We start from the raw sequence: 25,256 nt of genomic DNA on the forward strand, positions 1-25,256 counted from the left end.
ATTCACGCCTGTCGCGACACCACTGGAGGCGGGCTGCACGATGTTGGGGCGTGAGCGGAAGACGGCCTAACGGTGTGCGGGACCGTAGCCCAGCTTCATGGAGACGGTTGCGAATGGTCCTCGCCGATACCCCAGGAGCAACAGTGTCCCTAATTTGCTGGGAAGTGGCGGTGCGGTCCCCTACGGCACTGCGTAGGATCCTACGGTCTTGGCGGGCATCAGTGCGTCGCTGCGGTCCGGTCCCAGGTCGACGGGCACGTGCACCTTCCGCCGACCACTGGCGACAACATCGATGTACTGTGGAGACCTCACGCCCCACGTGTTGAGCAATTCGGCGGATCGTCCACCCGGCCTCCCGCATGCCCACTATACGCCCTCGCTCAAAGTCCGTCAACTGCACATACGGTTCACGTCCACGCTGTCGCGGCATGCTACCAGTGTTAAAGACTGCGATGGAGCTCCGTATGCCACGGCAAACTGACTGACACTGACGGCGGCGGTGCACAAATGCTGCGCAGCTAGCGCCATTCGACGGCCAACACCGCGGTTCCTGGTGTGTCCGCTGTGCCGTGCGTGTGATCATTGCTTGTACAGCCCTCTCTCAGTGTCCGGAGCAAGTATGGTGGGTCTGACACACCAGTGTCAATGTGTTCTTTTTTCCATTTCCAGGAGTGTAGAATTGCGGCGCTGCGACCGTTTATTTACGATTCAACTGTAGACGTGTTATTTTTGCAATAAGTGTTATTTGATCACTTTCTTTTCCGAGCACTAGCACTGCGATAAAGAGAGGGAATTTCACTGATTGATTTCGATGTTCTTGATACCGGCCAGGGAATAGGCGGCACTTTATGTGACCATACTTTAATTCGTCTTTATTCCTCATCTGGGTCTGATAATTCCAGCGATCCAGCGCGATTTTTACGAAGAGGGCGGGGATTTTAGTTGTGTTTTGCGTCCTGTGGATTAAACCCCGTAGTTGTAACCTTAAATCATATTCCGCAAGCAGTAAAACTGTTTTGCCTTCCCTGGATGTTCAACACATCTCTCTTGAACGCCCCTTTCATTGAGATTATCGTTCGAGACGTTTGGCCCGGTAGCTTACGCTCCCAGGACCGTTATCCTTCGTGTATGGAATAGGGTCCAGGGGATGAAAAACCGTTGCTCCGGAAAACGGCAGTGTGTTACGGCGCTGAGAGGGCGTAGGGTCTCTAGTAGCCCCAGGAATTTTATTGTTCCGCCTTACGACAACTTTATGAAGGTACCACCAAGCTCCCTTACGGATTAGGGGTGTCTGCCATGTTAATCTTCTTTAGCTAAAGAGACCCACGGAGCGATAAAAATCCCGCTCATTCCTACAGGATGAATTGACTTCCTTATACCATCTTATCCGATTGCGGCCGCGTCGAAAAAGACGATGTATCGCGACGCTCACACTGATGCCACGTGCTGACGTCCCAACGTGATATTTCCAGAGAGATCTTTAATTGCTTTACCGATCTTTATGACTTTCGTGATACTGATACCATTTTTCCTGATGATTTTACTCCTATCCTGGACTGCTTAGTTACTCCTGCATTAAATGATGAATGTACTATCCCAAAAATAGACGGGACTTGACGGTACTCTTAAGAAATTTTTATGTAAAGTTTTAGCCTCTTGCAGGTGATGCCATTATGGCACTGGTGAATGAAGTGATGCAGAGGGATATATTTCCGTGTCAAGGTCGATAAAATTGTCATGATTCCAAAGACAAACGGATGTCCAGACACAGAGAAATGCCGAACGTTCACACATTTTAATTTCAATGTCAAAATTATCTCCCGGGTGGTTAATAGACGTTTGTTGATATTTTTATGTGCCTGAGCGCACTATCCTGACTCATGTAGTGGAATGCCGGTACGTCATCTCGGCGGCTGCAGCGACTTCTGTTTCTGGAGCCTTAATTTTCATCACTTTCAAAAGAGAATTTGACTGCATCAGTCACAGCTTCTTGATACAGCTGCTCGAGGCGATCGGTCTCAGTCATACTGCATGTAAAATACTATCTAATCTTTTTACTGGTATTCAAGCATCTGTCATGGTGAATGGAAACCTTACCCCCCTGATCACAGCCCGACGAGTCTTATCGCAGGGGAGCCCCTCTCCACCTCCCTTTTGTCCCATGAACCTCTGATGATTAACTATCTACTGCTGATTAATTATGTGGCTAGAAGATAATGGGCGAAAACTTCTCGGTGCGACTGTACACAGATGATGTCATGGCATTGCTACATTATATCGATGGCATACCTGTATCCTTCTTGAAGGACATATTGGATCTCTTGTATTCTTTCTGGGCCCGCATCAATGAACGGAAATGCACTGTGTTTCCACTGCGGGATTTTCGCCAAGTTTTCATGTGATATACAACGGGGGATGGACGCAACAGATCGTTGGGAGCTATTATCGATCGCTGCTCGATGAAAGTGGCTGCACCCAACGGGCGGGAGGTGACAGGTCGTATTCAAGCGGCAATTAAAGAGCACGAACCCCATTCCTTTAGACTTCCTCACAAAGTACGGATCCTATATTGACGCAGTTATCCGGTCGTTTCCTAGTGAAAAGTTATATTTTTCGACACCGTTATGAAGTGGTAACGAGTCCCTGTCCCCGTGGAGGATTTGGAGTTACCAATATCAAAGTCAAAGCTTCAATGTTGTTTGTGAGTGTAGTCGAAAATGCTGCAGGAGCATCGTCTGTGCCCCTTCAGAGTATGTCAGAGTTTGTCATGAAAAAGGCTCTCAAATGGCTCTAAACACAATGGGACTTAGCATCTGAGGGCATCAGTCCCCTAGAACTTAGAACTACTTAAACCTAACTAACCTGAGGACATCACACTCATCCATGCCCGAGGTAGGATTCAAACTTGCGACCGTAGCGCTCGTGCGGTTCCAGACTGAGGCGCATAAAACCGCTCGGTCGAAGCGGCTGGCTCATGGAAAGGAAAACGCATGTTATCTCTCACAGGTCCTCGTACTTGGCGGGAGACAGTACCTTCTAGGCACTTTAATGTGCTCACTGTGTACTAAGAACTGAAAAGAGCGGCGTGCATTTTTGAGACACTGCTCAACATATCTGTGCAAATCTGAATAGTATCTTCACTGTGGTTTCCATTTCGCGCGCGATCGTACCTTACTTTCCAAACAGCGCTCATATGTGCTTGGGACAGATGTAACACCTTTATCATTTTGGTAACTGCCAGTGCTCATTTGTTTTCATCCGTACTCTGTTTAGATCGCAACTCACGATACGGAGTAAGAAACTCTTTCTCACTAACTTTGCTCGCCGATACATCAACAAAAAACAACGTCTGACATCTTGTCAAATAGGCTGTCAATCAAAGTTACTCTCAGAGACGTCATACACAGTACGTTTAAAAAACACTTCAAGCAAAGCCGAACATTACCGAAAAATTTGACGATCTATGGAAGTTTGTCAGATTGTTTGATCGCATACAGGGGGCTTAATAGGCGCCGGCACATAAGCAAACTCTGCTATTCTTGCTGCAGTACGAACACTACGCACATTGCTCTAGCAGGTAATTTCCATTCTTCCTTACACTAACCTAAAATGCAAAACTGAACATAGCTATCGTGTTATATTCTGTTTGCTTTTCATCTTGTTTAAAGTAAATTCATACAACAGTAATATATACTGGGATCTTGATTTATCATCTTTTGGGACAAATGCACAGTAGCACATAATAGTTATAATGATTCCCGGAATTTCGCTTAAATTCACTTATTTTTTTATATCATAACCGATCTCTCCAGTTCGACATAATACTACTCTTTCAGCAGGGACCATTTACTAAAGTAACATTAGGTTAGAGAGACAGACACATGATTACCCTTGTGTCTTACAATGCTTAACAAACAAGTCAATTAATACTGAGATTAAGATCCCTAGAAACGAAAGAAATTAGCTGTGAACAGATGGCAGTTTTTTAAACAACTCATCGGCTACAAAACGAATGTGAGTATCCTGTGACTGAGAACTTTACATTTGTAAATGCAACAGAAAACAACACTGCCAGTTACTTCTTCTACCGTTACATCTCTAACCATATATTTTCTTGGTATCTGGGTTTGATCCAAACATAGTAGATGGTCATGCAATTCCTTTCTACTATTCCTAAAACCTGGAGTTCCTCTCTTATCTCACTGTACTTATTATAGTGTAATTTTTATCCTGCCAAAAGTCTTATAAGTCTCATTTCTTCCGCTTTAATTCTCTGTAATTGTTTAATCGTTTAAGTACATTTTTCAGGTTCATAGCGCACAGTCATACTAGTATAGAATTTATGTTCTACCTCTTTCCTCGTTTTGTTCAGGAGCGTTCTTAAATAAAATTTGTAAGTACTTTTGCAGTTTCTTTAAGGATCATTAACATAGGCATAAGAGATATCACAGCCCAGACAGTTTATTCTGTGGACTTCTTCCAGTGTGTTATTATGATTTTATCTCTGCGTCGTTCGTTTCTATAAAAGATCATGATTTATTTTATCTTGTAGATCCGGTTAAATAACGTTATTTTGTAATCATATGTAAGCAACTAACAGCTCATTGTATGTTCCCCTTCGTGTCCGCCAGTGTAACTTAGTCATCTGCCAAAAGAAATGTCTTAAATATTAAGAGTATTGCATGTAGGAATCTTCCATTTTATTTGCCGTTTATTGGCAGTGTATATGGACGATGTAGAATACTCCTGTCGCACTCCTTGGGTGAGTCTCCTCATTCCTGTGTTAATGGATGAGCCGACGAGTATCTTGATATTTTTGTCAGCATACAAACTCTGAACTGAACTTATTAAATGCTGAGGAATGCCATTCTCTTCTAAATTTTCCATAACTTAGACCTCACCACCAGAACGAAGACCTTTTCACAACGCACGTCTCATTTGGCTACTCATGTTTGTAAACACGAAGAGATAAGCGGTTTCACGTTTGCAGATTAAATTCCCTATGACTTTCTATTATCTCATTTACCGAGAAAACATTGTCCATACGCGGTCTTCCTCATCTAAATCCATTTCGTTTTTCTTTAAGAAAACTCGCTGTTCAAGCGTTTCATCTATTAGGAAAGTATTCTGCACCAAAAGTTTAGTACACTTACACGTCTGTAGTTACGTAAGTCATTTCGGTCTCGTTTTTTCGGTACAGGTAAGACTAATGAGCTCCACCCGACTTGCGGAATATGGACACAGACTTATAGTATTTACAAACATTATCTGTAAAATTCCGTCCTCATGGCCCCTATTGCGTCTTCCAGTTTTTCTAACGATACTGGATCTACATTCAAATGTGATTGAGTGTTAAAATATTTTCTTCTTCCCCTACCCGTAGGTTTCGGAAGTAGTTTAGCCTTTTTTCATCGGAGATTTTATTCCATAGTAGGGTGTATTTCTCGTCTTTATTGAGAGTTTTTAGTATTGTACAAGTTCTTCTTAATCTACGTGGATATCCTACGCTAAATTTCCAAGGAGTACCTTTCAACTCTGTCTTTTCACTCTTCTCGTTTCTCTTTTAACCAATGTCGTTTCTCTTTTAATTACGCTAGTAGTCTCCTGTATTCATTGCGATGTTGCACCCTTCTCGTACTGAGACATATTTTAAAGAAGCATCTGTATTACTAAACGACTAACCGGGTGGACGGTGACCCTATTTGCGTTTCCGACGACTTTCAGCGACAAAACAATTTTATGTTGAATATTTTATATAATTGCTGACCGAATTTATAAATTTAAAACACTGTCATAATCTACTCAGTATGAGGTATAATCTTATGTTTCACGTTTAACACAGTAAGACACTGTAACGCCCCAAGGATAGAAAACATCAATTAACAAACTTTATGGAAACTTAAAGTAGGGAAGTGAGTCATCTTGACAGTGACGGCAACAATTGGCGATAAAATCTACACTGCTAATATTTTGATTAACACCTATATTATTCAAATACTCGGAACAGCACACAAAAAGGGGAGATAAAGGAAAGGATTATCATAGATTCTTTATCAAACATCTATAGAAAAAATTCAAAATCATATGAACGAAGGTTAAATCCAAGAAAGTAATTCAGTCAAAGATAACATTTACCATGGAAGAAAGTTGTAGCCTCATCTAAAAGGAAATTCAATGCCACTACAATGTAACTCGTATATGGAAATGTTCAGTTAGTTAGTTGCCCTCGAGTCGCTCTAGAGTGCTTTTGCTATAGTTGTCTGGACGCTAACGCTATTAGATTGTTTCAGTTTTGGAAGTTTGATAATTCGTGAGGTAGAGACTGAAGTATTCCTCAGTCAGTCGACTGATGAAAGTTAATCTTTACCGTTCTCGACGTGACGATATAGTAAGACGAGTGTTAGACTTCAGTTGAGTGATATTTGTGTATCGGGCTTAGCATTCGTACTGATGAACAGTTACAAACCTTGAGAGCAATGGATCAACGGCAGAAAAACAATTCGTAGTCTTAAGTGGGCCACAATAAAGCGAAGACACGAAGAAAGGCCGGCCGCTGTGGCCGTGCGGTTCTAAGCGCTTCAGTTTGGAACCGCGTGACCGCTACGGTCGCGGGTTCGAATCCTGCGTCGGGCATGGATGTGTGTGATGTCCTTAGGTTAGTTAGATTTAAGTAGTTCTAAGTTCTAGAGGACTGATGACCTCAGAAGTTAAGTCCCATAGTGCTCAGAGCCAACACGAAGAAAGGCAAGTACGCCGATTAGTCAAAAGTTGTTGTCGGCGTCACGATTACTGAACTGAAGTTAATCTTGAATGACTTATCGGTGTGCGTGTGTTGTAGGGACGAGCAATTAATTACAGAAAGAACAATAAACGAGGCAGAATTAGTGTACGTGTCTTGAGGCAGCGCAACTCACAGCGCGCAAATACCCAGACCTTATTCACAAAGTATTTGTGATGAGAATATTTTACACATAATTTTAAGCCTTTATGAAACTTTTTCTCGCTGACACCTCCCTTACGAATTGATTAAAGGAAAAATATTTTTTGCTTACTATATTTTCGCTTTTCGCTGTTCGTGCAGTAAAACTGCCGCATCAGATATAACGTTTTATTTTATCACTTCTTTACTGCTAATTCCATTCGTAATACATTTTGCAGAAAGTATCCACACAGATACTGAATTTACGTGGGATATTATGTCATTGTACTACTAATAGCAGGTGTTGACAGAGGTAAAAATTACCGAACTATCAGTTTAATAAGTCACAACTGCAAAACACTAACGCGATTTTTTTACAGAAAACTGGTAGTAGCCGGCCTCGGGGAAGATCAGTTTGGATTCCGTAGAAATGTTGGAACACGTGAGGCAACACTGACCTTACGACTTATCTTAGGAAATAGATTAAGGAAAGGCAAACCTACGTTTCTAGCATTTGTAAACTTAGAGAAAGCTTTTGACAATGTTGACTGAATACTCTCTTTCAAATTCTAAGGGTGACAGGGGTAAAATACAGGGAGCGAACGGCTATCTACACTTTGTACAGAAACCAGATGGCAGTTATAAGAGTCGAGGGGCATGAAAGGGAAGCAGTGGTTGGGAAGGGAGTGAGACAGAGTTGTAGCCTCTCCCCAATGTTATTCAGTCTGTATATTGAGCAAGCAGTAAAGGAAACAAAAGAAAAATTCGCAGTAAGTATTAAAATCCATGGAGAAGAAATAAAAACGTTGAGGTTCGCCGATGACATTGTAATTCTGTCAGAGACAGCAAAGGACTTGGAAGAGCAGTTGAACGGAATGGATAGTGTCTTGAAAGGAGGATATAAGATGAACATCAACAAAAGCAAAACGAAGATAATGGAATGTAGTCGAATTAAGTCGGGTGATGCGGAGGGAATTAGATTACGAAATGAGGCACTTAAAGTAGTAAAGGAAGTTTGCTATTTGGGGAGAAAAATAACTGATGATGGTAGAAGTAGAGAGGATATGAAATGTAGACTGGCAATGGCAAGGAAAGCGTTTCTGAAGAAGAGAAATTTGTTAACATCGAGTATAGATTGAAGTGTCAGGAAGTCGTTTCTGAAAGTATTTGTATGGAGTGTAGCCATGTATGGAAGTGAAACATGGACGATAAATACTTTGGTCAAGAAGAGAATAGAATCTTTCGAAATGTGGTGCTACAGAAGAATGCTGAAGATTAGATGGGTAGATCTCATAACTAATGAGGAGGTATTGAATAGAATTGGGGAGGAGAGGAGTTTGTTGCACAACTTGACAAGAAGAAGGGACCGGTTGGTAGGACATGTTCTGGGGCATCAAGGGATCACAAATTTAGCATTGGAGGGCAGCGTGGAGGGTAAAAAATCGTATAGGGAGACCAAGAGATGAATACACTACGCTGATTCAGAAGGATGAAGGTTGCAGTAAGTACTGGGAGATGAAGAAGCTTGCACAGGATAGAATAGCATGGAGAGCTGCATCAAACCAGTCTCAGGACTGAAGACCACAAAAACAACAACGACTACTCACTCAGTGTTTCGTAATCAGGGCGCTTAGTATCTCCAAAACAACTTAAAATGTAATTTAAAATTTAGTTTTAAAATTTGTTTGTAGGGAAAATACTGGTTTTCTTCTCCTAAAAGTTTTGACTGTAGGTAAGCTTAGATTAAGATCCTTGCTTAAAGGGGCAAATTGTTTTGATGGTATTACATCCCTCCACCTCTCGTAGAAGCCATAATTGTGTGGAGCATGAACGTCACAACTTCTGAAGTCTTTGTAGTAACTGTAAATACTGAATGAAAACTCTAAAATTTAGCAGAACGTTTGGCTCATTTGGACAAGAATAGTAGAACGGGCTCCATGTGAGTGTCTCCTACTCTACAACGACTTACTTAGTTTGGTACTTAATCATTTGTCGCTCAGAGACGTATAGAAATATTTCATCCACAATGAAAATAATTTGGAGCACCACTCTTATGCTCATATCTTACAGAAGTTTAAAAACAAATACATTTTATTAAATTTGGATACATACATAATTTACAACGCACCAGCATATATCTGTCACACAATAAACGTCTCAACAAACGTTATTTACACTTCTTAAAAATATTACATACACAATATTACATACACTTTATACAGCGTTAGTTAACACATTTAACATGTCAGTTTTAAAAATTGTGTATAGAGAAAATAAGGGGTTTTCTTTTCCTAAGAGTTTTCATTGTTGGTAAGCTTAGACTAAGACCCTGTTTAATAATTGTGAAGTTACTACGGATAAGCTGTACCGATTCCAGTTCTTCCATAGTGTAATTTTAATACAACCAGAAAACGCTGAATGCTCTAACGAAGGCGAAAGAATGTCGGATAAGGAAGTCGGTGAGTTGCATTACACAAACGAAGTAGTAAATTGGTGCGTAGAAGTACTTTTAAGAGGTAAAGACGAAGTTAACATCCATATATCTTATGCATATTTTAGGCCTCAATATTCTGAAAGTCAGTTCAACGTTTAACTGGAAAATTGTCACGATGGGGTCAATTATTTTACTGGTAGCATACAAAAATACGTTTCAATTAGAAGATAGCGACTTCTCACTATATAAAACCATCGTAGATAAAGCAGTGAGATTACAAATAGGCATTTTTTTCAGATATAGGAAGACATTGGCGCCTGGAAGTCTGTGTGAAGTCCTGACAGTCCTTAAATTACTGGATGTTCATACTGGCTATTTGTCTAGTATCGAATGAATAAGCCACTCTACATTCTATACCTAAGCCTTCCCCTACACAATATGAACTTTGAAGAATATTGTGGCAGTACTATTAAGAGGTTATTGCCATAAAATATTTCATTGTAGTATCACACGAAAGGCGATGTTATATTTCAGTTGATTTTAACATCCAGACTACTAATAAAGATGATTAAATTTTCCAAAATGAAGCTTATTCCAAAACCGTTTTATTATGATACCTCGAGTACATAATTTAGGAATGTGTGGAACAGTGATGTGTTTTTTTTATTTTTGCTGATGAAAATGTATATCTGCCTTAGGAACCATTTCCTCTTTTGATGGATAGGATATGAGGCGGCTGTATCTAAATAGAAAACAACCTTTCTTTAAGGGAGATGCAAAAACAGAAAAATAATAAACTAAAGAGGAAACGTAGTAAATACAAGACAAAGAGTATAAGTTACTCCCATCTCAGAGATATTACACACTAAGCCATCTATTAATGATAGTGACATATTACACTCTCGTAGCATGGCGAGTTTCTGTGCACATGAACAAAAAGAAGACACGTGATGACGCAATGAGCTGAGTAAGTAAACGTTTGCGACGATATGGGTCTGTCCTGTTTATTGCCTATTATTCATTTGTCGTAGTGGAACTTACGCTTTTGTGGAAATGAAGTTAATTCTTGTAGATTATGTAGCCCTTAGTTGTTGACAACATTTCAGACGTTGCTGCTTATGAGCGACAACGGTTGGATATTTTATAGGATCTGTGCCACTGCTCTCAATGTTTGGCAAGATGTTAATGCCCTTTTTTTAACTTCAACTCCCGTAACGTACATTTTCTGCTTAACCATACAAGACGAGTGAGCAATATTTCTGTACAGACTGCAAATTAATTGTTTGCGGAAATGAATCCCTTCAGTGCTTTTACAGGATGAATCGAAATTCAACGGCAGTGATGCGGCTGCTACAGCTTGCACGCAATACTACGACGAGTGTAAATGCTTGTTGAGGAAGAGGATGTCGGTTAAAACAATTTCTCTGATACCTGACCGCAGTGTGACATACGAAAAGTTACGAGTTTGTTAAGTATACCCCGTACATACCTGCTTGGATAAATGTGCAGTTTTGCACTTTTAGGTACATGTGCTCATACCCTGATTCTTCTTCCGGTACGTGCGATCAGCTCGTAAAATTTTACCGTGGCATTTCCATACTTTCTTGTTTTGAATCTAGTTTTTATCATAAATAGTATATAACTGTTGAACAGCAATTAGCGCTTAAGCAATTTTCGTGCAACCGTAGAATTTATGAAGTCGCGTCTAGTTACAAAGCTGTCACAAGGAGTGTTTAGTTTAGTCCTGATAGGCATAGAACAAAATTATTTTTGAGAAGACCGATTTTTCGGCTCAAATTATTAATTTCAGCACTAAAAATGGAACATGATGTTCAGTAATAATTCTAAAGAGTCCCAAGATTCTGTTTGCGTTTATACGATTGCCATCGCGTACTTAGAGACTGGGTCAAAGTTTCGTAGTCGTTACTTTTTGCCATATTTCTGTTACCAGTAAATATGTAAAAGAGAAACACCGCTGTACTAACGGTAAGAGGAGCAGTTTACCTGACAATTTGTAGATTTTGTGCTGCGTGGCCATCATAGCGTTACACGAAGAATGATTTGCAGTTTTTTCTTAGTTGGCGTTTCCTGATTGTGATTGATTGTCTCGATCCAGTCAGTGCGAAATATTCTCGGCGATGGCGTTCCCAATACGTTTGTACAATTTAGTTTTTCCAACTCTCCCACGTCAATACGGTCATCCTAATAAATCTACAGTCTCACTCGTAGAAAGGCAAATTACGCTAACATCCCACTAAGAGAAGAAAAATATATTTATGGAGCTTCGTTCCCCTTTTTGCAATGCCAATACTTCGTGTTTGTTCCTTTCGAGGGCCATGCTAGTGTGAAATGTGACAGTATCCACTGAGCTCTTTCCCAAGTCTCAGAGCATGGTGGCGAAATCTCTTTAGAGTTTAGAAGGACTGAGGAACTGCTAGCTAGTGCGGTGACACACAACACACTGCCGATGTCACCAAGTAATCTTCCTCGTCATCTACACACAAGTTTCGGGTCCCACACTCTAGTTCAAGATGAAGTACTGAAACAATCTCTGAGGCTTGTGCGAATGGTACACTACCTATGACACCAAACCAGAAAGAATAATGCTTGGCACAATTTGCAGTATGTTATGCGGTTTTAAAGTGTTTTGACATATGATTAATGATTGGAGACGTACAGTCAAAACAGGTTTCACGTGCCCTTATTCTATTTGAATCGCCTTGTGGTGATCTTGGTAAGTCATTTTTCACAAATGCCCTACTTGCTCAAAATACGATGCATTCCGCTTTGACTAACTTCATGAGTCAGAGACTTGTGACTTTTCTTGTTCTAAGCCTCGCGTGTTCGGTGCTGTGGAGTTCGATAGCTAGCGTCAATATCTCCTATCAAATTATCACAATTATTGTGACGTACTCTTAGCACCTTCTTATTTTATCCTTAGTGCCAATATCGGAAGTACACAAAAATTTGTGATGTGTATCTCTTTAAGTTTTTGTTACCTGCACTATTTCTTTTTTATAATCGACAGCCATATTTCTAAACTTCGTTAATCAGAGTAGCTGGGGTAGGAATTGTGAGTAAATAGAACCTCTTTGAAAAATAAGTATATGATAATGTTATATTGTAATGTACATGGTGTTTTGTGTGTAAGAACGTAAGAGAACTGGGGGTGGGGGTGGGGGGGGGGGGTGAAACTAATTACTTAAATTCTCCAGCATGATATTAATGTATTACCATGGCTACAATTGATGTAATTTTATAGGGCGCCGTTTCACATAGCCTTGTATTCGAGAAGAATGAAATAATTAGTCGTGAGTAAATAAAACATTACCGCTGCCGTAGGTACAAAGATACTGTTTACTTTGTCATGAATTTTACTGCCACCATAGTAGTTTCTCTGCTTAGAGAAAAATTCTAGTGAGTTTTGCGAGGTCATGTGTGTATATGTTCCGAGTTCACGGCCTTCCCTGCATCTTTGACTCATCCGTCTGTTGGCTAGTTAATGTGATCAACGACATTTTTTGTGGAAATTTGCAATTCATTGAGATCTACGAGTTATTGGCGTAAATATTAAATCACATTGATGTAGTGACGTTTCTGAAATATGTCAGATGGAAGTCACACAGGCGTGATTGATGCACTGCTGCGACGGCGCTGTTAGGCTTTGTCTTACAATGAATCAAGGCAGAACTTCCAAGCAGAACGTGCTGCGCAGGTTACGTAAAGCAATCAGCCGTCGGATTCATCGATAAATCTGCCATTTTTCTTCTTCTCTGCTTTAGTTGGCAACTGATTTTAATAACAGTGGCTATAAATTATTGCTGTTACGCTGGAATTAGTTGCTACGCACATAATGAACGCTATGTAATTTGGCAGCTTCTCTTACGCAGTATCATCTCGATCTGTATTAGGAAGAAAGAGGTACCTAATGACGTTTGACTTTTTTTTTCTATATCGGATGTAAGCAGTCAGTTAGGAGCAATCTACGCACTTGTTATACACGACCGCTTCGAGTGCTGCGCCTACCCACACGCTTCCCCACGGCTGAGGCGACAGGCGGCGTGCGCAGTAGCGACTACCACACGCGGTGAGACGAGAAACGTTTCGGTGTCCAGGAAGATGAGTTTGTGCGGCAGAGAGAGTCAGAGAGCGACAGTCCTTTGTTTTTAAAACTGACATGCCCGCTGATGGCGCGGGACGCCCGTCTAGAAGGCGGCGGCGCCTAGAAGGCGGCGTCGGCGCCGTCGCGGGGCAGCGGCTTGCAGGCGAGGGCGGCGGCGCCGGCCTGCGGCGTCGCGGCGCTGGCGTCTGCCGGCGCGCGCCGTCATCGCACCAGCAGCACCACCGAGGCGGAGGCGGCGGGCAGCACCAGCGACAGCAGCACCAGCACCAGGAACAGCACGCGCGGGCTCACCAGCGCCGCCTGCGACTCGCCGGAGCTCGCCGGCTGCACCACCTCCACTGCGAACACAGCCAGTGCGGCCACTCCACCAAAAGGAAACAAGGAACACTACTGGCCATTAAAATGGCTACACCAAGAAGAAATGCAGATGACAAACGGGTATTCATTGGACAAATATATTATACTAGAACTGACATGTGATTACATTTTTACGCAATTCTTGTGGATAGATCCTGAGAAATCAGTACCCAGAATGACCACCTCTGGCCTTAATAACGGCCTTGATACGCCTGGGTATTGAATCAAATACAGCTTGGATGGCGTGTACAGGTACAGCTGCCCGTGCAGCTTCAGCACGATACCACAGTTCATCAAGAGTAGTGACTGGCGTATTGTGACGAGCCAGTTGCTCGGCCACCATTGACGTTTTCAGTTGGTGAGATATCTGGAGAATGTGCTAGCCAGGGCAGCAGTCGAACATTTTCTGTATCCAGAAAGGCCCGTACAGGACCTGCAACATACGGTCGTGCATTATCCTGCTGAAATGTAGGGTTTCGCAGGGATCGAATGAAGGGTAGAGCCACGGGTCGTAACACAGCTGAAAAGGAATGTCCACTGTTCAAAGTGCCTTCAATGCAAGCAAGAGGCACCCCATACCATCACGCCGGGTGATATGTCGGTATGGATATGACGCATACACGCTTCCAATGTTTGTTCACCGCGATGTCACCAAACACGGATGCGACCGTCATGATGCTGTAAACAGAAGCTGGATTCATCCGAAAAAATGAGGTTTTGCCATTCGTGCACCCAGGTTCGTCGTTGAGTACACCATCCCAGGGTCTTCTGTCTGTGATGCAGCGTCAAGGGTAACCGCAGCCATGGTCGAGTTGATAGTCCATGCTGCTCCAAACGTCGTCGAACTGTTCGTGCAGATGGTTGTTGTCTTGCAAAACGATTCAGGAATCGAGACGTGGCTGCACAATCCGTTGCAAACTTGCGGATAAGATACCTGTCATCTCTGCTGCTAGTGATACGAGGCCGTTGGGATCCATCACGGCGTTCCGGATTACCCTCCCGAACCCACCGATTCCATATTCTGCTAACAGTCATTGGATCTCGAGCAACTCGAGCAGCAATGTCGCCATACGATAAACCGCAGTCGCGATAGGCTACAATCCGACCTTTATCAAAGTCGGAAACGTGATGGTACGCGTTTCTCCTCCTTACACGAGGCATCACAACAACGTTTCACCAGGCAACACCGGTCAACTGCTGTTTGTGTATGAGAACTTTCCTCATGTCAGCACGTTGTAGGTGTCGCCACCGGCGCCAACCTTGTGTGAACGCTCTGAAAAGCTAATCATTTACATATCACAGCATCTTCTTCCTGTCGGTTAAATTTCGCGATTGTAGCAATTCATCTTCGTGGTGTAGCAATTTTAATGGCCAGTAGTGTACATTTGTCTACAAAAGAAGTCAGAAAAAAGGTGAACTGTAACAAGGTGTATTAACGTGCAGTTCTATCTTTATATTGTGTAATGAAAGCTGCTGGACATTACAGCAACACAAATGTCCGCAGCTCGTGTGCTAGTGGTGCCGGCACGGTAGCTCAGCGTGTACGGTCATAGGGTTAGCTACCCTTCGCAATAAAGAAACTGAATAAACAGATCATTGAAGAGTCATCGGACGTCCGCTCCGAACGAATACAACGAACAGTATAGAGCAAAATGAGGACAACAACAACAGAAAATAAAGAAAAAAACGTGGTTTGCTTTACTGTCCTTGGCGGACGAGGTCCCAGGTTAGATTCCATGACGTAGCGTGGATTTTTTTCTGCCCGGGGCCGGCTGTTTGTGTTGTCCTCACCATTTCATCATCATTCAGGAAAATGGCGACAATGGAATATGTAAAGGTTGGGAATTTGTACATCCGCCTATAACCACGCCGTTGAGCACCCTCAAACCAAGATCATCAGAGTAACACAAACAGTTAACTGTCAATGTACAACATTATTTGTATCATGCTTGATAATAAGAAAACAATAGACTTGCACTTTTAGAAGTTCAGAACAGATGATGTAAATAATACGGTCATTGGAGCCAAATAGTAATAAAATTTCAAAGTAAAATTATGATACTGCACGAAATTAAAACTTTACATATTGTGGTTTTGCATAGAACTTATTGACAGTGTTCTTTTGGCACAGAGTTGTATATGGTGACGTTCACATAGTCTATGACACAGTTTACACTCACGCATTGGGTCTGGTTCATGATATGGCGTGTTGTTGCAAATAAGGTTGTCGAAACGATGTACTACCATTCTTGTGGTCACGAAGGTTTCCTATTCGGTCAGTCATGGCACCTACACTGTAAAATTGATAATTCCAATCCCAAAGAAAGCAGGTGTTGACAGATGTGAAAATTACCGAACTATCAGTTTAATAAGTCACAGCTTCAAAATACTAACGCGAATTCTTTACAGACGAATGGAAAAACTGGTAGAAGCCGACCTCGGGGAAGATCAGTTTGGATTCCGCAGAAATGTTGGAACACGTGAGGCAATACTAACCCTACGACTTATCTTAGAAAATAGATTAAGGAAGGGCAAACCTACATTTCTAGTATTTGTAGACTTAGAGAAAGCTTTTGACAATGTTGACTGGAATACTCTCTTTCAAATTCTAAAGGTGGCGGGGGTAAAATACAGGGAGCGAAAGGCTATTTACAATTTGTACAGAAACCAGATGGCAGTTATAAGAGTCGAGGAGCATGAAAGGGAAGCAGCGGTTGGGAAGGGAGTGAGACAGGGTTGTAGCCTCTCCCCGATGTTATTCAGTCTGTATATTGAGCAATCAGTAAAGGAAACAAAAGAAAAATTCGGAGTAAGTATTAAAATCCATGGAGAAGAAATAAAAACGTTGAGGTTCGCCGATGACATTGTAATTCTGTCAGAGAGGACTTGGAAGAGCTGTTGAACGGAATGGACAGTGTCTTGAAAAGAGGATATAAGATGAACATCAACAAAAGCAAAACGAGGATAATGGAATGCAGTCGAATTAAGTCGGGTGATGCTGAGGGAATTAGATTAGCAAATGAGACACTTAAAGTAGTAAAAGAGTTTTGCTATTTGGGGAGCAAAATAACTGATGATTGTCGAAGTAGAGAGGATATAAAATGTAGACTGGCAATGGCAAGGAAAGCGTTTCTGAAGAAGAGAAATTTGTTAACATCGAGTATAGATTTAAGTGTCAGGAAGTCGTTTCTGAAAGTATTTGTATGGAGTGTAGCCATGTATGGAAGTGAAACTTGGACGATAAATAGTTTGGACAAGAAGAGAATAGAAGTTTTCGAAATGGGGTGCTACAGAAGAATACTGAAAATTAGATGGGTAGATCACATAACTAACGAGGATGTATTGAATAGAATTGGCGAGTAGAGGAGTTTGTGGCACAACTTGACAAGAAGAAGGGACCGGTTGGTAGGACATGTTCTGAGGCATCAAGGGATCACAAATTTAGCGTTGGAGGGCAGCGTGGAGGGTAAAACTCGTAGAGGGAGACCAAGAGATGAATACACTAAGCAGATTCAGAAGGATGTGCGTTGCAGTAAGTACGGGGAGATGAAAAAGCTTGCGTAGGATAGAGTAGCATGGAGAGCTGCATCAAACCAGTCTTAGGACTGAAGACAACAACAACAACCTAACCAAATGATTAAGCTAGATTTATGTAAACAGCTTTGTTTCTAAATTTTTCAAAGTACAATAAAACTCGTCATAAGCTGTTTCATTTGAATCAGACTGGGTGATACAATAAATACTGAGAATGTTGCCAAAGACTTGTGGTTGTTTAGGAAAAGGAAGACCTGAACTTTGGCTCACCAGCCGAATGGGTGTCGGACTTTTGGGATACTTCATTCCTGTATAATATTGTGAAGAGTAGCCAGAAGTATTAACTGTATAAAACTCACAATGATGCGAACAGCTTCCTGGCCCTTTCCATTAGACTGGAACACCAGACATAAAGATTTGACATTCATCAGTGATTTTCTGATGTCTTCGAGAAGAGTATCTTCTTTCGGAAATCTGCAATATTTATCTATATCTGAGGTCGTTGGAAGTCCCCTGCAGAAGCACTGAGCTATGCTGCCTCTATAGCCGTCCATAATTATTTGCCGGTGCAGGATCTTGTGAAAGAACTGACCCCCCCCCCCCCCCGATTGTTGTTGTTGTTGTGGTCTTCAGTCCTGAGACTGGTTTGATGCAGCTCTCCATGCTACTCTATCCTGTGCAAGCGTTTTCATCTCCCAGTACTTACTGCAACCTACATCCTTCTGAATCTGCTTAGTGTATTCATCTCTTGGTCTCCCCCTACGATTTTTACCCTCCACGCTGCCCTCCAATACTAAATTGGTGATCCCTTGATGCCTCAGAACATGTCCTACCAACCGATCCCTTCTTCTGGTCAAGTTGTGCCACAAATTCTCTTCTCCCCAATCCTATTCAATACTTCCTCATTAGTTATGTGATCTACCCATCTAATCTTCAGCATTCTTCTGTAGCACCACATTTCGAAAGCTTCTATTCTCTTCTTGTCCAAACTATTTATCGTCCATGTTTCACTTCCATACATGGCTACACTCCATACGAATACTTTCAGAAATGACTTCCTGATACTTAAATCAATACTGGATGCTAACAAATTTCTCTTCTTCAGAAACGCTTTCCTCGCCATTGCCAGCCTACATTTTATATCCTCTCTACTTCTCCCCCCCCCCCCCCCCCGATTACTTTCCATAAATGTTCGATCAGGCTCATGTCGGGCGATATGGGTGACCAAATCATCTGTTAGAATTGTCCAGAATGTTCTTCAAACCAATCGCGAGCAATTATGGCCCAGTGACACGGTGCACTGTTAACCATAAAAATTCCACCGTTGTTTGGGAACAGGAAATCCATGAATGGCTGCAAATGGTTTCCAAGAAGCCGAACATAAACGTTTTCAGTCAATGATCAGTTCAGCTGGACTAGAGGATCAAGGCAGTTGCATGTAAACACAACCCACGCTGTTAGGGATCCAACAGAAGCTTGCACAGTGCCTTGTTGACAACTTGGGTCCATAGTTTCGTGACGTCTGCGCCACACTGGAAATCTACCATCAGCCATCACCAAATGAAAGCGGGGCTCATCTGACCAGACCACGTTTTTCCAGTCACATAAGGTCCAACAGATATGGTCAAGCTATTAGCAAAGGCACTCGCGTCAGTCGTCTGCTGCCATAGCCCATTAACGCCAAATTTTACCGCACTGTCCTAACGGATACGTTCATTATACGTCCCACATTGATCTCCACGGTTATTTGACGCATCGTTGCTTGCTTGTTGGCACTGACAACTGTAAGCGAAAGCCACTCTTCTCGGTCGTTAAGTGAAAGCCGTCGGCCACTGCGTTGTCCGTGGTGAGAGGTAATGAATGAACTCTGGTATTCTTGGCACAACCTTGCATTGTGGATGTAGGAATACTGAATTCCCCAACTACTTCTAAAATGGAATGTCCCATGCGCATAGTTCCAACTACCATTCCGTGTTCAAAGGCTGTTGATTCCCGACGTGCGACCGTAATCACATGGGAAACCATTTCACATGAATCACTTGAATACAAATGACAGCTCAGCTCTTTTATACCCTGTGTATGCGATATTGCCGCCATTTGCATGAGTGCATGTCGTTGTCTTCAATGTACATAGCATACCTTATACTGATCACCAAGATTATTTCCGAAGCTCGAGGAGTATATTTTCCTTACTAAATCTGTAATATTCCTCTCATATTTCGTAATCACAATTTCACCAAAAGTGTAACAAAAAATGTGAGTACAGCTATAATAGCCACAAGTAACAAGTATCACTTGTAGTACACATATGCGCTAAAAGGAAGAACGGACAGATTACGTTGTTAAAAGAGGAACAATACAAAGTCTGCCATCGAAATTTCAGCTCCGAATGATTATTTGTAATAGTGTATGAAATACATATATAAAAATTAAAATCCTTAAATATTGCACTTTTAATAATATTTATTATTAAATGTTAAAAAAAAGTAGTACGATAAGGCTTATTTAATCACCGTATTAGGAGTCGGAATAATGAAAATCACAAGAACAATCACTTGTTGATTCTGTGTAATTTTCGTAGTGTAAAGAGAGATTTACATTTTACATTGCATTTTTACTCCTCAATGTAACATTGATACCTAGATCGTCGTGTAGGTTGTTGTTGTAAGTACTCTTTGCGTCCAATCTTAATTGTCGTCTTTTCGATACTGTAAGACTCGTAATAGAATGAGAGTGTGACTACATCTATAACAGAGTCGGAATTACTGCGGATGTGTTGTTGAACGCATTTTATTTGTTCATGACGTCTTCGCGTTAGTGTGCGTACATCCCTTTACGTTAATAAATGGCATCTGTCCATCCTGTTTCCCTTTAAGACACTAAAGTTACCCAATTCATTAACATGTGTTTAAATGGTTTTGTTCACACAAACATGCAAATGAAAAACGGTACAGAATATTGCCCGAAATGTAATAACTGCGTCGGAAATCATCCACCTAATAATTACTTCTGTAAGACGTTTAAGGATAACAATAAAGAAGAATCTATGATACTGGAGTATTAAGCAGGTACCAGCGATAACGACGGAAATAAATGTTACAAAATGGGCAAACAACCAACATCGAACGGAAGACAGGTACAGCCGACTATTGAGGGTTCGCGTTCGACACTCAGACGACAAAGAAAGTAGGACGAGTCATTAGTGACGAGACGTAAGGATGGCGAAGAAGCTCTGACCCATCCAAAGGACTCACCATCACATTGAGCTCAGACGATTTAGGGGAACCACAGAGAATCCAAACTGGAAAGGTAGAACGGGGATTTGACCCTGCACCCTGAGACAGCGGATCGAGTGGTTAGCACCATAGTATCTCGCTGAGTCTGCCCAACTAATGAATAGTTCAGATAAGGTAACCATTCTAAATTAGGCTTGCCTTGTTAAAACGCAGTTTATTTCTGATGAATATGTTAGTGGAAAAGTATCTTGAAACAGAAAAGATGGTATTGGTGTGTCTACAATTTGCAGGACCGCATCTAAATGACGAAATACGTCCTTCATTTCCTAGTGTATGTCTGAGACCGAATTTAATTCCACCACAGGTAGGGACATTTCGCTTGTTTACAACAGAACGTTTTACATATTTACACGTTTTGTTTCCCAAGCGTGTAGTAAGGTTATTAGCTATGTTTTGCTAGTAGTTCAATGACAGGACTTTTAGGGGATCAGGCAAGATAAAAAAAGGAAAAAAAAATAACTCTAGCGAACTCAACACTTAATGGTCGGCGAATGTCTGCGTCAGATTGAAATTCAGCAAAGTTCTTCTGTGATGCAATAAAGAGAAATTACTAACTGATTGGAGAAAACTACCGGAAATGGTCAAGACCTACTACCAGAGAGTACTTAACACTCGCACGTACCGCAAGTGCCAATAACTTATATGAGGAACAGTAATGGACCTAAGGCTGAACCTTCGGGAACCCCACACCTGATTTCTCCCCACTCGGAATTATGTCCATGGACTGTATTGCCCGAATTACTAAGTACAACTTACTGCGTTCTTTTTGGTACATATTACATTATACATTGCTCGATTATACCATAAGCCCCATAAAATGTCAACTAATGTAGGAGAACACCGTGATTCACAGTCAGATGCATCGGAGAGGTCGCAGAAAATACCAACCGGCGCTATTTTATTATTTAATCCTTGTAAAATCTGGTGAACGAACGTGCAAATGGCATTCTCAGTAGAATAACCCTTCTGAAACCCAAACTGAGATTTGCTAAGGATGTTACTGTTGATAAGGTGAGATACTATTCTAGAATTGGTGAATGATGTCAGCACTGAAACAGGTCGTTAATTAATGGTATCGTATTTTTCACCTTTCTTAAAAATAGATTTGACAACAGCATATTTCAGTCTCTCTGGAAAAATACCTTGAGTTAGCTACGCGTTACGTATTTCAGATAAGCCTGGTCTTATCACAGTACATGGGAACAAGATTTTAGTACTTTGTTGGAAACACCATCAGAACCAGACGATCTTTTATTTTGAGAGAACGTATGATTTTCTTAACTGCAGAAGGAGAAGTTGGTGATACATTCATATGACTAAATTTCATGAAAGTTACATTTTCAACATACTGCTGTGATTTTGTTCTTGAACTGTTTGTCCCAAGCTTTCTACTATATTTACGAAATGATTATTAAATGCATTTGCTACCTTTGACTCATCATTCACAGCCGTTTCATTCAGTTCAATAGTGACAGTATCTTGTTCTGTGGATGGTTGTCCTGTCTCTCATTTTACTGCATTCCATACAGTCTTGTCTGTTGTTGGAAGAACATATTTCTAACATCATATATATGTTCTTTGATTTTTTAGAAATCTTTCTTAGTAATTTTGAGTAGTTTTTGTAGTGTACAACTACTGCAGGGTCCGTATTTGTTCTTGCCAAAAGATACATTTCCATTTTCCTTTCACAAGATACTTGAATTCATGGTTTTTTACATGGCTGTTTAGTGTCCTCTCACATTAGCGTATACGGAAAGATATTATCAAATAACGAGATGAATTCATCATGGAATAGATAAAATTTTATGTTAACATTCGCTTCGTTATAAATTACATACCATGTCATCTCCTGCAAACTATTCTTAAAACTATTTGTCCTGGAGACATTAATTATTCTAACTCATTTCCACTGAAGAGTATCCATACTGTAAGGCACTATGTCATTTATCCTCTGTAACTGTGCTTCGTGATCAGAGACAGCATTTGTTACTGGGTAAACAGTTATTTTCTTACTCTGAGCTTTATCAAAGAAAAGATTATCAATTACAGTCCTGCTGGCTCTGTCGACCATTGCTGGAAAGTTAATTACTGAGACCAAATTGTATGATGTAAATAAAGTTAAATAAGGTTTACAGATCATTTTTCCTATCAGAATCCATCAGCAAATCTCCACTGAAAACACCACAGACTTCCACACAACTTTGTTTCAGATTTAATACGGTTATGGTATTACTTTTGATTTGAACCAAATGTGATATCCTGGTTTTCAATAGTAAAAAATGAGCAGTAAGCGCTACCATTTTCCAGTATCCGTGCTCCTTGCATTGCAGAGGGCTACACGCTATCGGCTGATGGCAGCTTGTTTACCGCCATGATCCTCTGCCGTGTATTTTAGAGAGTAGCTTGTCGTCCCTAGTATCGCCTTAAACTTCTCACTCCGTGCAAACTCTGTAGCATGTACGACATTCTGCTCTTAGCCTTATGTGCGCTGTCTCCGCACCCTTACCTTTAATAACAAGTTCACTAAGTATGTTGCTGGAAGCACGGCGGTAGCTGCCTAGCCGCCTGCGCTGAAATGTCTGGCGCCGTGCATTCGGCGGTGAACAGCCGCTTACCCTCTGATGTGTATCAGATATCCATTAAACGACACCATCCCATCGCTGTACATCAAGTACCAGAGCTGTTATTATCCTCGTACTTGATGGTAGATGTGCTGCTACGGAAGATGCGTTTTAACGGAATAATTGCTGATTTTGTAATTATCTGAAAGAAAAGTACGCAAAAGGATTCTCCACTCTTACAAATACAAGGTGTTTTAAAAAAGAACGATCTGATTTCAATTGAAAGAACCACACTACAAACGCGGATGAATTGGCAGAATACTCACAAAATCTGGAATTTTTAGCTATGCTATTACAAACGCACTACGCGTCCACTAGCAGCAGCATGAATAAGATATGGGCGATAGCTAAACTCGTGAACTTTACACAGTGTATCTATTTTTACATAGCTTATAACAACTGTTATTATGTTCTTCACTTCTTCTGTCTCATGAAGTAAAGGGGAGATGACCACACTTTCCTTCACATTTCCTCAAAGAAAAAATCGCATGGAGTCATCTCTGGCGATCTCGGAAGACAAGAACGAAGGGCAGTGTCTAGCACTGCGCAAGTGAACCCGTTTCCTTTTATCACCAACCCGATGAGTTCGCGCTCTGTATTGTTTGTAGACCAAACTACGCCTTAACACTCGCCAGACAGCGCATGAGGCATTGACAATTCTCTGCTTGCGCGGCGAATAGTCTTTCGCGGACTCCGCCCAAACATTCGCCGAATTTTTCCACCATGTCATCAGAAGTGTGAGGTCGCCGTTGACCCTTACATTTGTAGAAGCATCCTGTTTCTTCAGATTGGCTATATCCACGATGGATGTTTTTGGATGCGAGATCGACCAGTGAGAAAACGCCGACGGAAAGCACGCTGGGCCGAAATCACTGACCCACTCTTTGCAAATTGAGAAGACGCACCGACTGACATTTAACGGCGATTTTCTAAAACTCTAGGCCACGTCCATTCAAACAATACATATTTCCAGAATGAGATTTTCACTCTGCAGTGGAGTGTGCGCTGATATGAAACTTCCTGGCAGATTAAAACTGTGCGCCCGACCGAGACTCGAACTCGGGACCTTTGCCTTTCGCGGGCAAGTGCTTCGGTAGCTCAGACGGTAGAGCACATGCCCGCGAAAGGCAAAGGTCCCGAGTTCGAGTCTCGGTCGGGCACACAGTTTTAATCTGCCAGGAAATTTCAATACATATTTCCTTGCCGGTACGTCCCATGTTTCGTAACTATGACCGTCTAAAATCGGGTCATTCGTTTCGAAACACCCTGTAGTTCACAGAGGAATACCCAACTATTAGAGTAGGAAGTGTCTGAAATAAACTGCTGTCTCTATGTCGTACCAGACGTAGTCGTTTACGCAGAAATAATTTTTTGTACACTCGTTTCAAACAATTAAACTTACTTGTGGATACACAGCTTCTTTATAAAGCTGCTTGGTAATTTTAATAACATTTTCTGGAACACTTTTTTCGTCTCAGTAAACTTATCCAATACTGGACTGCACTACCAGGCCCTGCAACTCCGGCTCTGGATGTCGAGTTTTTTCCTTTCACCTCCTAAGGTTACGCTTTTGTTTCTGTGTAGATTCAGTGCATCTAATTTCTCTCTATTTCTGACTTTTCATTTACTGCGGTAACGGTAGAAAGCTTATTTTGTGTGGTTTTTGCTTCGTATCGTCGGGGAGTTTCTCGGTTAACGTCCGGTACCATAAAATGGACATATATGTCACTGTGTTTAATATTGAAATGTTTCTGGGAGTGACTGTGCCTCTTGTTCGTGACAAATAATAGCCGGTAGATGGCAGATGTGACACTGAGATTCCTTGGAAGAATCATATAGAAATTTATATCTTCCACGAAAGATGTTGGTCTCAAAACCATAACGTAATCGATTCTTGTGTGCGGTACTGTTCACACGTCTGGTGTTGTTATCTAGTTGGATCAACTTAAGAGAACCAAAATGTAACCCACAG

General features: G+C 41.5%; 1 protein-coding gene across 1 annotated transcript in view; it reads right to left on the reverse strand.

The window, feature by feature from the left end:
• Positions 1 to 11,874: 11,874 nt before the first annotated feature.
• Positions 11,875 to 25,256, reverse strand: part of LOC126416924 (uncharacterized) — a 703,183-nt gene continuing 689,801 nt past the window's right edge. Inside the window, exons 6-7 of the mRNA XM_050084807.1 lie at positions 13,696 to 13,814; positions 11,875 to 11,931 (exon numbers count right to left, since the gene is read on the reverse strand). Of these exons, the coding sequence (XP_049940764.1) occupies positions 11,875 to 11,931; positions 13,696 to 13,814 (176 nt within the window). The remainder of the gene's footprint in view (positions 11,932 to 13,695; positions 13,815 to 25,256) is intronic.

This window comes from Schistocerca serialis, chromosome 8, assembly GCF_023864345.2.
Source record: "Schistocerca serialis cubense isolate TAMUIC-IGC-003099 chromosome 8, iqSchSeri2.2, whole genome shotgun sequence".
Lineage (NCBI taxonomy): Eukaryota > Metazoa > Arthropoda > Insecta > Orthoptera > Acrididae > Schistocerca > Schistocerca serialis.